The sequence below is a fragment of the Enhydra lutris genome, unplaced genomic scaffold, assembly GCF_002288905.1.
Source record: "Enhydra lutris kenyoni isolate GAN:26980312 unplaced genomic scaffold, ASM228890v2 scaffoldscaffold9, whole genome shotgun sequence".
NCBI lineage: Eukaryota > Metazoa > Chordata > Mammalia > Carnivora > Mustelidae > Enhydra > Enhydra lutris.
The window spans coordinates 43154886-43169981 of NW_019154093.1; the positions used below are offsets into that span (position 1 = coordinate 43154886).

At 36.4% G+C, this 15096-nt stretch overlaps 1 protein-coding gene across 1 annotated transcript in view; it reads left to right on the forward strand.

The window, feature by feature from the left end:
- LOC111143448 (mutS homolog 4) overlaps positions 1 to 15096 on the forward strand; it is a 110612-nt gene that overhangs the window by 68135 nt on the left and 27381 nt on the right. Inside the window, exons 9-11 of the mRNA XM_022497204.1 lie at positions 6501 to 6575; positions 11395 to 11459; positions 12791 to 12960. Coding sequence (XP_022352912.1) covers positions 6501 to 6575; positions 11395 to 11459; positions 12791 to 12960 — 310 coding nt within the window. The remainder of the gene's footprint in view (positions 1 to 6500; positions 6576 to 11394; positions 11460 to 12790; positions 12961 to 15096) is intronic.

Genomic DNA, 15096 nt, shown 5'->3' on the forward strand with positions numbered 1-15096 from the left:
TATTTCTTCCTGGTTCAGTTGTGGTAGTTTATATGTCTCTAGGAATGCATCCATTTCTTCCAGATTGTCAAATTTGTTGGCGTAGAGTTGCTCATAGTATGTTCTTATAATTGTCTGTATTTCTTTGGTGTTAGTTGTGATCTCTCCTCTTTCATTCACGATTTTATTTATTTGGGTCCTTTCTCTTTTCTTTTTGATAAGTCTGGCCAGGGGTTTATCGATCTTATTAATTCTTTCAAAGAACCAGCTCCTAGTTTCGTTGATTTGTTCTATTGTTTTTTTGGTTTCTATTTCATTGATTTCTGCTCTGATCTTTATGATTTCTCTTCTCCTGCTGGGTTTAGGGTTTCTTTCTCGTTCTTTCTCCAGCTCCTTTAGGTGTAGCGTTAGGTTGTGTACCTGAGACCTTTCTTGTTTCTTGAGAAAGGCTTGTACCGCTATATATTTTCCTCTCAGGACTGCCTTTGCTGTGTCCCACAGATTTTGAACCGTTGTGTTTTCATTATCATTTGTTTCCACGAATTTTTTCAATTCTTCTTTAATTTTCTGGTTGACCCATTCATTCTTTAGAAGGATGCTGTTTAGGGGCGCCTGGGTGGCTCAGTGGGTTAAAGCCTCTGCCTTCGGCTCAGGTCATGATCTCAGGGTCCTGGGATCAAGCCCCACATCGGGCTCTCTGCTGAGCAGGGAACCTGTTTCCTCCTCTCTCTCTCTCTCTGCCTGCCTCTCTGCCTGCTTGTGATTTCTCTCTCTGTGTGTCAAATAAATAAAATCTTTTTTTTTTTTTTAAAAAAAGGATGCTGTTTAGTCTCCATGTATTTGTGTTCTTTCCAAATTTCCTCTTGTGATTGAGTTCTAGTTTCAGGGCATTGTGGTTTGAAATTAAGCAGGGAATGATCCCAATCTTTTGATACTGGTTGAGATCTGATTTATGACACAGGATGTGATCTATTCTGGAGAATGTTCCATGTGCACTAGAGAAGAATGTGTATTCTGTTGCTTTGGGATGGAATGTTCTGTATATATCTGTGATGTCCATCTGGTCCAGTGTGTCATTTAAGGCGTTTAGTTCCTTATTGATCTTTTGCTTGGATGATCTGTCCATTTCAGTGAGGGGACTATTAAAGTCCCCTCCTATTATTGTATTATTGTTGATGTGTTTCTTTGATTTTGTTATTAATTTGTTTATAGAGTTGGCTTCTCCAACGTTAAGGGCATAGATATTTAAAATTGTTAGATCTTCTTGTTGGACAAACCCTTTGAGTATGATATACTGTCCTTCCTCATCTCTTATTATAGTCTTTGGCTTAAAATCTAATTGATCTGATATAAGGATTGCCACCCCTGCTTTCTTCTGATGTCCATTAGCATGGTAAATTGTTTTCCACCCCCTCACTTTAAATCTGGAGGTGTTTCGGGTCTAAAATGAGTTTCTTGTAGGCAACATATAGATGGGCTTTGTTTTTTTATCCATTCTGATACCCTGTGTCTTTTGGTTGGGGCATTTAGCCCATTACCATTCAGGGTAACTATTGAGAGATATGAATTTAGTGCCATTGTATGGCCTGTAAGGTGCCTGTTACTGTATATTGTCTCTCTTCCTTTCTGATCTACTACTTTTAGGCTCTCTCTTTGCTTAGAGGACCCCTTTCAATATTTCCTGTAGAGCTGGTTGGGTGTTTGCAAATTCTTTCAGTTTTTGTTTGTCCTGGAAGCTTTTTATCTCTCCTTGTATTTTCAATGATAGCCTAGCTGGATATAGTATTCTTGGCTGCATGTTTTTCTCGTTTAGTGCTCTGAGTATATCATGCCAGCTCTTTCTGGCACACCAGGTCTCTGTGGATAAGTCTGCTGCCAATCTAATACTTTTACCATTGTATGTTACAGACTTCTTTTCCTGGGCTGCTTTCAGGATTTTCTCTTTGTCACTAAGACTTGTAAATTTTACTATTAGGTGATGGGGTGTGGACCTATTCTTGTTGATTTTGAGGGGGGTTCTCTGCACCTCCTGGATTTTGATGCTTGTTCCCTTTGCCATATTAGGGAAATTCTCTCCAATAATTCTCTCCAATATACCTTCTGCTCCCCTCTCTCTTTCTTCTTCTTCTGGAATCCCAATTATTCTAATGTTGTTTCGTCTTATGGTGTCACTTATCTCTCGAATTCTCCCCTCGTGGTCCAGTAGCTGTTTGTCCCTCTTTTGCTCAGCTTCTTTATTCTCTGTCATTTGGTCTTCTATATCGCTAATTCTTTCTTCTGCCTCATTTATCCTAGCAGTGAGAGCCTCCATTTTTGATTGCACCTCAGTAGTAGCTTTTTTTATTTTAACTTGGTTAGATTTTAGTTCTTTTATTTCTCCAGAAAGGGCTTTTATATCTCCCGAGAGGGTTTCTCTAATATCTTCCATGCCTTTTTCGAGCCCAGCTAGAACCTTGAGAATCGTCACTCTGAACTCTATATCTGACATATTACCAGTGTCTGTATTGATTAGGTCCCTAGCCTTCGGTACTGCTTCTTGTTCCTTTTTTTGTGGTGAATTTTCCTGCCTAGTCATTTTGTCCAGATAAGAGTATATGAAGGAGGAAGTAAAATACTAAAAGTGTGGCAAAGTCCCCAGGAAAATACGCTTTAACCAAATCAGAAGAGATCCTAAATCGTGGGGGGGAGAAAGGGGATAAAAAGAGGTTCAGAGGGGCGCCTGGGTGGCTCAGTGGGTTAAAGCCTCTGCCTTCGGCTCGGGTCGTGGTCCCAGGGTCCTGGGATTGAGCCCCGCATCGGGCTTTCTGCTCCACGGCGAGCCTGCTTCCTCCTCTCTCTCTGCCTGCCTCTCTGCCTAGTTGTGGTTTCTCTCTGTCAAATAAATAAAATATTAAAAAAAAAAAGAGGTTCAGAAAAAAAAAGAAAAAATAGAAACAATTAAAAAAAGAAAATGAATAAAGAAAAAATATAAAAAAGAAAAATATATATACATATATATACATATTAGATAAACTAGTTAAAAAACATTAAAAAAGAAAAGGGTCAAAGTTAGAAAAAAATTTAGCAGAAGAAAAAGATAAATAAAATTTAAAAAAAATTAAATTAACTGCAAGACTAAAGAATCATGGGGAGAAAGCCATGAGTTCCGTGCTTTGCTTTCTCCTCCTCTGGAATTCCGCCGCTCTCCTTGGTAGGTGAACTTGGTCCTGGCTGGATTTCTTGTTGATCTTCTGGGGGAGGGGCCTGTTGTAGTGATTCTCAAGTGTCTTTGCCCCAGGTGGAATTGCCTCCCCTTACCAGGGGCCTGGCTGAATAATCAGCTCGGGTTCGCTTTCGGGAGCTTTTGTCCCCTGAACGCTTTCCGTAGAGTTCCAGAGGACAGGAATGAAATTGGCAGCCTCCCAGTCTCCGGCCCAGAGGAGCCGAGAGCTCGGGGCCCCACCCCTCAGTGCGCCCTCAGAGAAAAGAGCCCAATCACTCCCATCTCCCTGGTCTCTGGCCACGCTCTGAGCTCACCGAGCCTGCGACCGGTTCAAGATAATCCGGAGCTGAGAGCTCACTCCTCGGCTCTGTCTCTGTCGCCGACTTCCCTGGTCTAATAATTGTGAGCTCTGCGACACTCAGATAGCCCCTATCCTTCTGTGACCCTGCGGGACCTAGGGCCACGCTGGCCCTGCGTGGGCTTCACCCCGGTTTAGCCTCTGGAGCTATGTCCCTCAGTGGAGCAGACTTTTAAAAGTCCTGATTTTGTGCTCCGTTGCTCCGCAGTTTGCCGGAGCCGGCCCCTCCCCCCACGGTCTAACTTCCCGTTGCTTTGGATTCACTTCTCCGCCAGTCCTACCTTTCAGAAGTGGTCAATTTTCTGTTTCTAGAATTGCTGTTCTTCTTCTCTTCAATCTCCGTTTGGATTTGTAGGTGTTTGCAATGGTTTGATAAGCTATCTAGCTGATCTCCTGCTACCTGATGTACTTTAGCAGGCTGTAGTCTCAGCCTGCTACTTCTCTGCCATCTTGACTCCTCCTCATCAGTGTATCTTGTATTGCTGCCCTTTCCTATTCTCTTGCCTGTACTTACTGGAATTACTTTTCAAATAAATTATATGTCCTCAAATTCTAATTTCTCTGAGTTGCCTTTTGGAGAACCTATCCTAGATCAATGGTGCCTTTTGATAAATAAAAGTTCTTTTTTTTTTTTTTGAAAGATTTTATTTATTTATTTGACAGAGATCAGAAGTAGGCAGAGAGTCAGGCAGAGAGAGAGAGAGGGAAGCAGGCCCCCTGCTGAGCAGAGAGCCCAATGTAGGGCTTGATCCCAGGACCCTGGGATCATGACCTGAGCCAAAGGCAGAGGCTTTAACCCACTGAGCCACCCAGGCACCCCAGAAGTTCTTTTTTTTTATGATTTGTTATTTGTATGTATTGTAAAATGATTGCCACATTAAGTTTACTTAACACCCATCCCCATATATGCTTAATTTTTTTTTTTTTTTTTTTTTTGGTGAGGACTTTTAAGATCTACTCTCTCAGCAACTTTCAAATATGCAATATAGTATTATTAACTGTAGTCACCATGCTGTCCATTAAATCCTCATTACTTATTTATTTTATATCTGGAGGTTTGACCTCCTTCCATTTTACCCACCCCCTACCGCCTTTCTGGCAGCCCCCATTGTGTTCTCTGCATTATGAGCTTGTTTTTTTGTTTTTAGATTCTACATATAAGTAAGATCCTCATTGTCTTTCTCTGCCTTTTTAGAAGTTCTTAATCTAAATGTAGGCTAGTTTATGTTTTTTCTTTTATTGTGGTTGTTGTATCCTGCATAAGAAGTCTTTACCTACCCCAGTGGCTTGATTGTACCCAGGGGATTTTAATTTATGGAAATGACTAAGTGATGACATGGAGAGGCTGAGGCCATTAAAAGATTTTTATTACTTATAATTTTGAGAGGAGAAATCATGCCACAAAGGGTCACATGGTCAGGAGTCAGAAGGAGTGAGGGGAAAACATTAGTACAGTAGTGGGTAGTTATTAGGCGGGAATGTCCCCTACTGAGTAGGAAGCAAAACACAGACATTGGAGTTTGTGATTGCAGGGTTTGTAATATGACAATCTGTGCATTGACAAAAGCCAGACCATAGGAGAGATATAAATAACTTTGGCTATTAGTTTGGCCCTGTAATTCATTAGTTATCAAATTTATTAAAGTTGGTAAGAACACCCAGGATAGTGAAGATACTCTTCTTTGTTATATTCCAGATGTTTTATTGTTTTACCTCTTGTATTTAGACGTATAATCCATATGGAATTGGTATTTGTGTTTGGTGTGAGGAAGGGACCACATTTCCTTTTTTTCATACAGATTCGTAATCTAATTGGCACCATTTGTAGAAAAAACTGTCCTTTCTCCATTACTCTTTAGTCATCCGTTGTTATAAATGAAATGTTTGGCTGAAATCATATGTTTGAGTCTGTTCCTAGATTCCTTATTCTGTTGCATTGATTGTTCTGCCTGTCCTTATGCTGATACTACCATTTCTTAATTGGTCTAACTTTATTATAGGCTGATATTTATTAGACTTAGTCCTCCTATCTTGTTCTTCTTCAAAGGTAAAATGGTATTTTTGTAAGATATTCTCCTTTGGTAACAGGGGTGATAGTTGTCTTCTGTTTGGTGAATATTATTTATTTTTAATCTTCCAGTTTCAGAGATCCATTGTAAGAAAGTCTGCAGTAACTTGTTTTGGGGCTAGCAACATTCATTTTGGTATTTCTTCTAAATTGGTTCATGTAGTCACCAAACAGTCTAGGTATTGTGCAATAGGGATATAGGTCAGGAGACTGCAAAAAGAAAAAACACTATATCAAGTACATTATTATATCATAATGTAATATCCTAAAACTCCTTGTCAGTATTGGTAGATTTGTCCATTCACAAAATATTCTTCATTTCCCAAGGTTTAATACCACTCTTTTGTTCTAGAGATACTACAATTTAATTTTTAAAATTTTATTTATGAAATTTTAAATGTTGATGTTGCTTTATTTTGAAAACCTAATTAATTTGGACAACTGGAACTCTGAAAATTGTTTTACTCACGCAAACAGGAACCAGTGAGGGAGCTTTGTGTTGTTCTGTAATTGCCTGGGAGTTTCAGATTAAGCTTTTCAAATATCATCTTTCACAAATACCCTTTGTGCCTTCTTCAATTAACATTAGTCTCTTAGTACTGCTCAGGATTGAACTCTACCTCCTATCACCACTTAGGTTAAGCTGGACCTGAGGGGCTGAAGTAGAAATGGAAGTTGAATACAATGAGGTGAACTCTTCATATTGTCAGACTTCCAGGAAAATAGTGCACTAGGCTTATTGTGATGTGTCAGTAACTGTAACTTCTGTCTATGCTGGCGTACTGGGTATGTTGATAAATAAAAATGTATGAGTATGGTAAGTGTAGAATGTTCAAGAGAAAATCCATTCTTGTATATTTATGGTGTCCACATTTGGATCTTTATTTTAATAGGTTAATGCAGCGGAATCAAAGATAACAAATCTAATATACCTAAAACATACCTTGGAACTTGTGGATCCTTTAAAGGTAATTTATATGGTGTATATTGTACAAAACATTGGTAGCCTTAATTTTTTTAAAAAACTTTTTATTTCAAAAAATTTCAAATTTAGATAAAGTTACAAGAATAGAATAATGAATTCCCAAATTCTTTCCATATACACACAGCACTCACTACATATTATATTCTTATTATTACTCTTATTCAACTATTTGAAAATTGCAGTACCTAAATACTAACATGTGTATATCCTAAGATCAAAAGTGTTCTCTTACATAACCACAATATAATTTAAAAATTTAGGATATTTAAAATTGATCCAATATTATTATATATAGTCCATACTCAAAATTTCTAATTGTTTTACTAATTTTTAATGGATTTTTTTTCTTGATACAGGGTCCAGTCCAGGACCATTCATTGTATTTAATGTCTTTTTTTTTAATGTCATTTTTTTAACATCTTAATTTAATTTTATTTTTTTCAGTATTCCAAGATTCATTGTTTATACACCACACCCAGCGCTCTGGGTCGTACGTGCCCTCCTTAATACCCACAACCAGGCTCAACCATCCCCCCCTTCCAAAACCCTCAGTTTGTTTTTCAGAGTCCACAGTCTATCATGCTTTATCTCCCTCTCCAGTTTCTCCCAATTCACTTTTCCTTTCTTTCTCTTAATGTCCTCCATGTTATTCCTTATGCACCACAAGTAAGTGAAACCATATGATAATTGACTCTCTCTGTTTGACTTATTTCATTCAGCATAATCTCCTCCAGTCCTGTCCATGTTGATAGAAAAGTTGGGTATTCATCCTTTTTGATGGCTGCATCATATCCCATTGTATATATGGGCCACATCTTTATCCACTTGTCTGTTGAAGGGCATGTTGGTTCTTTCCACAGTTTGGCAATTGTGGACATTGCTGTTTTGAACATTAGGGTACATATGGCCCTTCTTTTCACTACATCTGTATCTTTGGGGTAAATACCCAGTAGTACAATTGCAGAGTCATAGGGTAACTCTGTTTTTAATTTTTTGAGGAATCTCCACATTGTTTTCCAAAGTGGCTGCACCAAATTGCATTCCTACCAACAGTGTAAGAGGGTTCCCCTTTCTCTACATCCTCTCCAACACTTGTTTCCAGTCCTATTGCTTTTGGCTGTTCTAACTGGTGTAAGGTGATATCGCAACGTGGTTTTGATTTGAATTTCCCTGATGGCTAATAAACTTTTGTGATTTCATCAAGATAAAAAGCTTCTGTACACCAAAGGAAACAGTCAACCAAACAAAGAGGCAACCCATGAAATGGGAGAAGATATTCGCAAATGACACTACAGACAAAGGGCTAATATCCAAGATCTATAAAGAACTCCTCAAACTCAACACCCAAAAAACACATAATCATGTCAAAAAATGGGCAGAAGACATGAATAGACACTTCTCCAAAGAAGACATACAAATGGCCAACAGACTAATGAAAAAATGTTCATCATCACTAGTTATCAGGGAAATTTAATGTCATTTTAAAAAAGATTTTATTAATTTATTGAGGGAGAGTAAGTGAGCAGGAGAGAGCATGAGCAAGGGGAGGGGCAGAGAGAGAAGGAGAAGCAGACTCCCTGTTGAGCAGGAAGCCTGACGTGGGGCTAATCCCAGGATCCTGGGATCGTGACCTAATTGGAAGGCAGATGCTTAACTGACTGAGCCACCCTGAAGCCCCTGATGTCATGTTTCTTTATACTTCTTTTCAGCTTAAGGTTTCTCATCCTTTCTTTGTCTTTCATTATATTAACATCTTGAAAAGTATCTTATTTTATAGAATATTCCTCAATTTGTGTGGTTATTTTCTCATGATTAAATTCAGCTTATTATATTTAGCAGTAATATTCTATGAGCAATGTTGTATTTTTCTCAGTACCTCACATCATGATGTCATGATGACACATGATGTCATTCCCCATTCCCCATTCTGGTGATATTAACTTTGATCCATTTCTTCACTGTAAAGTTATTAAGTAATCTGTGGAGAGATACTTTGAGACTATGTAAATATCCTGTTCCTCATTAAACTTTCACCCAGTGATTTCATTTCATTCGTTGATTACTCTTACCTGAAATATTTCTGATGTGATTTTCTAATGTGTTTGTAAATATTCTATTGTGCAAAACTTTTTTTAAACATTTATTTATTTAAGTAATCTCTTTACCCAACATGGGTCTATAACTCACAGCCCTGAGATCAAGAGTCCCCATGCTCTGCTGACTGAGCCAGCCAGGAACCCCTGTGCAAAACATTTTTTAAAACTTAAGGTGACAAGGAAGAACTGCTTTTTTAAAAGAAAAAAATAATGAAAAATCTGGAAGAATTTGTTGTAGATTTCATTCTAAAAAATATATAATGAAAGCAATTTGACAAAAAATGTAAAAAAGTCATCTTTCTTAGAATGAGAGAGGTATAATAAATCATCCCCCAAAATTGATAGATTCAATAAAACACAAATTTGAAGCTTTTTTTAAAAAAATGATTTTATTTATTTATTTGACAGACAGATCACAAGTAGGCAGAGAGGCAGGCAGAGAGAGAGGAGGAAGCAGGCTCCCTGCTGAGCAGGGAGCCCAATGTGGAGCTTGATCCCAGGGCCCTGGGAACATGCCCTGAGCCAAAGGCAGAGGCTTAACCCGCTGAGCCACCCAGGTGCCCCAAATCTGAAGCTTTGATATGTCAAAGGAAAGTAAAAGCCAAAGAAAGTTAGGAAAAATTTGTAGCATTTGACAGATAAAATATTAATTTCTGTCATAAAACTCATGTAATTTCATAAGAGAATACTGGAATACCAATAGAAATACAGAAAATGCCCCCAAAATGAAAATCAAAGAGGTTAATAAATAGTACCAAACATGTTCAACCTTACTCTTAGTCAAAGAAATACAAATTAAAGTCATTAATATACAAAAGAAGCAAAATTTTAGGTTTTTTTGTTTGTTTTTCCCCTTAATGGATCCAATTTACTGCTACTAAGAGAAGAGTGAGACAGACTTCATAGACAGCTGGTAGGAGTACAAATTGTACATACTTCACAGGGAAGTTTTACAACATCTGTCTTTTGACAGTGTTACAATACTAGAAATCTGTCCAAAAGAACTCAAGAAATACTGACCACAATTTATGCCCAGTTATGGTCATTGTAACATGATTTATATTAGAAATTCTAAGTAGTATAGACCTCCAATAATTAGGGGAAGAGACTGTTTGTTTTCTAAAGGGTAAAATATTATGACTTATTAAAATGTATGCTATTAAAATTCTTGTGATATAGTATTAAGTAGGGGAGAAAAGGAATGTGCAATGATAATTTTTTTTATTTGAGGAAATGACAGGAAATATACCATAATATTTAAGTAATTTATTTGGAAGGGTGGTAGAATTATAAGCAATTTAAATATTTTTCTTTATGCTTTTATGAATTTCTCCAAGAAGACTTCCAAATAGCCAACAGACATATGAAAAGATGTTCAGCATCATTCAGCATCAGGGAAATACAAATCAAACCACAATGAGATACCACCTCACACCAGTCAGGATGGCTAAAATTAACAAGTGAGGAAACAACAAATGGTGGTGAGAATGCAGAGAAAGGGGAATCTTCTTAAACTGATGGTAGGAATGCAAGCTGGTGCAGCCACTCTGGAAAACAGTATGGAGGTTCCTCAAAAAGTTAAAAATAGAGCTACCCTATTACCCAGCAATTGTACTACTAGGTATTTTTCCAGAGGATACAGTGATTCGAAAGGACACATGAACCCTGATGTTTATAGCAGTAATGTCCACAATAGCCAAACTATGAAAAGAGCCCAGATATCCACCGACAAATGAATGGGTAAAGAAGATGCAGTGTATATATACAATGAAATATTACTCAGCCATCAGAAACAATTAAATCTTGTCATTTGCAACCATGTAGATGGAATTAGAGGTTATTACCCTGAATGAAAGAAGTCAGTTAGAGAAGGGCAAATATCATATAATTTCATTCGTGTGGAATTTATAAAACAAAACAGATGAACCTAGGGGAAGGGAAGGAAAAGTAAAATAAGATGAAAAAGGAGAGCGAAGCAAACCATAAGAGACTCTTAACTACAGGGAACAAACTGGGGGTTACTGGAGTGGAGTGGATAGGGGGAAGGGATAATTGGGTGGTCATTAAGGAGGACACTTGATGTAATGAGCACTGGGTGTTACATGCAACTGATGAATCATGAAACTCTACCTCTGAAGCTAATAATACACTGTATATTAATTAATCAACTTTAAATAAATGAAAAAATTTTTAAGTTAAAAAAAGTTAACTGTTTTCCTCTTGTTTCTAGTTATTTAAATAGTGACCACTTATAGTTTCCATTAAGCAAAATTAAACTTCTACTTTTGCCATATAAGAATGGAGAAACTGCTCTATTTATAAATATGCAAAGCACTTTTTTAGTTTAATGCATACTTAAAACCCACATTTTGGAATGATATGCAGAGTACTCTAAATGTACAATGATAGCTGTTTAAATTCCTAACTTTAATAAGTAGTTGAATGCTAAAAATTAGTTGAAAGACAAGAAAAACTAAAGTCATAATAGTAAAGCAGTGGATGCCCTTTATTAGTCAGGTGCTCTTTATCTGGAAAATTGGAAAGGTACCATCTGTCCTCACCTACATACCTAAAATATCTTTGAGTATACAAATGAGATGAAGCAAGAAAACTCTTGGTAAACTGCAAGTATTAAATGTAAAATGTTATGTTTGAATAGTGTTATAGTTTATTGTTTTTAACCAACTTTATTTTATTTTTTAACAGATTGTTTTGAGGAACTGTAGCACGCCTTTATTAAGAGCTTACTGTGGTTCCTTGGAAGATAAGAGGTCTTTGTCACTCAACTGTTAATTAAATATCCGTGCTAATTATTCCTTTCTTCCTGATCATGAATGATTTTAAGGACTCTAACTGTAATCAATAGAACAATTACTTGAACTCTGGTTAACAATCTTTAAACTATTCATCAAAGTTATAATTATACATTACATCTTATAAGTACCCATAAATAGGGTAACAGCACATTGAGTTTTTGTATTAATAGGCAATTAGAATAATATTAAAAATTGAAATCATACACAATTTTGATATTTCTTCTTTTAGCCATTCCCCATGGAAAGACTTGCAAATATGAAAGTACATATTTCTCTTGTAAATCATAAAGGGCTTGATGTAACCAAAAAATAGTAGGTATAAATATTGAACAAGAGATCTAAATACAGTTTAATTTTAATATTGTTTTTAGCAATGACATCTAGCTTTTTGACCAAAAGACATGTAATGCTTAAGAACTGTTATTTTACTGATTCAGGATTCACATCTTTTGTGAGCCACAAACTGAGGTTAATAATAAAACAGAATTACAAATAACATACAGAACAGAATAAAACAGAAGGTTAGGAAAATAGGTGTTGCGAGAATTTTGGTTTGCATGATCACTGTACTTAATTACTGATTATTGTGAGGTTTCTGTTACACTGTCTTACAATATGTGTTTAGTTTGTCTGACCCCACCTGAAGGCAAGAACCGAACACTTAATCCTTCTTTGGATCTGTGCACCGAACACAGTGATCATACATGCTATAAGTAAATGTTGACTGAGTTAATGAACACAAAGCCAGGATTTTTATAACAGTTCTTCAGGGATATGTTTTATACTCATAGGGACAGTCATGGGTTTAATTTGGGAGATTTTTTAAGAAAGATTTTATTTATTTGTCAGGGAGAGAGCACCAGCAAGGGGAGCAGCAGGTGGAGGGAGAAGCAGGCTCCCTGCTGAGCAAGGAGCCTAATGCTAGACAGTTTACCAAGACTCTGGGATCATGACCTGAGCCAAAGGCAGACACTTAACTGACTGGGCCACCCAGGCGTCCTTGGGAGAGCTTTTTAGCAGTTATAGAATTGTTCCTGGTGACTTCATGTTACTTTAAGAGACTAGTCCTGATTGGCAGAATATTTAAAAATTTTTATAGTCATGGTTCTAGTTTATGTAATGTAATATACATATATTGCTAAATTATTTAAATAATTTTCAATAGATTTCAAGAAAAAGTTGTTATATTTAAAATTGTTTATTCCAAGAAAATATGTCATTAACTGTGACTCAAATTACAAATTAAAATAATCATTTGCCTTATTGCCTATAATGTTCTTTTTTAGGTTTGGAATCATACTTGAAAAAATTAAAACCATAATTAATGATGATGCAAGATACATGAAAGGATGCCTGCACATGAGGACTCAGAAGTGCTATGCAGTGAGATCCAACATAAATGAATTTCTTGACATAGCTAGAAGAACATATACAGAGATTGTAGATGACATAGCAGGTAATTTAATTACTTCACTGTATTTTTCTGTTTTTTCTTAAATTAAACCTTTTTAGAACATGTGCTTTTCTGCTGGTGATAACAAGCCACACATATTTTTAAAATTTTGTTACCAAAAGAGATGAGGTTAACACTGTCATTTAAAATATATTAAAATACGATTTTGAAAATAAGTATCTCTAAGTGTTAGAATGTGTCTATTTTTTTCTCCAAACTTAAATATAGAGTTTCTTCAAACTTAGAGTTACCTGAAGACCAGGACATGTTTGTTTACCTTCATATAACATTGTATATAAATTGTATGAAAAATGCAGGCTGTCAGTACTAAGTGATTTCAGAGGAAGAGATATATTTGTCTAGAAGAGGTAACATTTGAGCAACTACCACTGTATTTAATTTCTAGTTAAGTACTACTTCATTTAACAACTTTATGGAATTTCTTGTAAATATGGACACTGTTTTGGGTACTAGGACTATATTGTGAACAGGATAAAGTCTCTGTCTTCATGGAGTTTATATTATAGTAGGAAGACAGACAAGAAAGAAATGCCTGTGTGTGGAATGTGTATGTGTGAGTGTGTGTGTGTGTGTGTTCATATGTATAGATAGGTAGATAGATGCGTATATCAGTCACATAGATCATGTAATATCAATGGGTATAAATATATGATGAAAAATATAGCAGGTTATAGGGGTCAGAGATTGATTAGGTGTGGAAGCATAGAGGATGGGAATGTTTTTAGTAGACAGAATAGCCTAGAAAGGAATCCCATATACTGGCAGTGGTACAAACCAAAGCACAAAGGCTAATGAAACCTCAACAGATGAGAAAGGAAATTGGTTAGGATGGAATGGGGCATTCCCTGACAGAACTTGCAAGAGATAAGATTGGAAATGTAGGCTGGGGACCAGAATTTGTCTTTGAAGGCTGGGCGTTTGGGGTTTTTTTTTCCCCTTAGAGAAGAATGCAGAGGCACTGAGATATTTTTGCTCGGTAGAGTGAAATTGATCAAGAAGATTGGTTGAATGAATTTGAGTAGAGCAATGGAGACAGGGAAACCATTTTAAACTATTACAAGCTAAAACATTTGAGTGATAGCGTGTATATGAGAGAAATGCAAATGTTGAAATGAGTTAATAATTGAGTAGTTATGGCCATAGTAAAGGGAAATGTAGCTATTGGTGCTAATTGAAATTTCTAGCTGAAAGTAGTGGTATCACTGAGAGAAGCAGGAAAATTGTTGGAAGAACTATTTTGAGGAATAAAAATGTTAATTTTCACAAGTAATGTTCCAAGCATTAATGATCATCAAGTTAAAAATAAAAATTTACGGGGCACCTGGGTGGCTTAGTGGGTTAAAGCCTCTGTCTTCGGCTCAGGTCGTGATCCCAGGGTCCTGGGATTGAGCCCTGCATCAGGCTCTCTGCTCAGCGGGGAGACTGCTTCCTTTTCTCTCTCCGCCTGCTTCTCTGCCTACTTGTGATCTCTATCTGTCAAATAAATAAATAAAATCTTTAAAATAAATAAATAAATAAAAATTTAGAACTCTGTGGTAAGTTTGAAGTTGATAGAAAAATTTGGGTATTTTAAGTATTTGTTGTATTACCATTTCCTTTTTGGAATATTTTGTTTTGCAAAATATGTTTTGTAGGGAGAATTTCTTACTCTGAACTAATGATTATAATAATTTACATGACTATTCACTTTTTTAAAAGTTGAATGGAAACATATTCTAATAGAGTGTGAAATAGTCTTTGTTTAATTTTTAAGTTTTTTTTTTTTACTTTCAAACTACCTACCTGTAAAATGACTATCTTTGTACTACCAATTTTTTTCTTAAAAGAGTACTTGACCACCAATGTGTTAGACATTAAAAATCTTTACAGTGGATAAAGAAGATATGGTCCATATATACAATGGAGTATTATGCCTCCATCAGAAAGGATGAATACCCAACTTTTGTATCAACATGGACGGGACTGGAAGAGATTATGCTGAGTGAAATAAGTCAAGCAGAGAGAGTCAATTATCATAATGGCTTCACTTACTTGTGGAGCATAAGGAGTAACACAGAGGACATTGAGAGAAGGAGAGGAGAAAGGAGTTGGGGGAAATTGGAGGGGGAGATGAAGCAT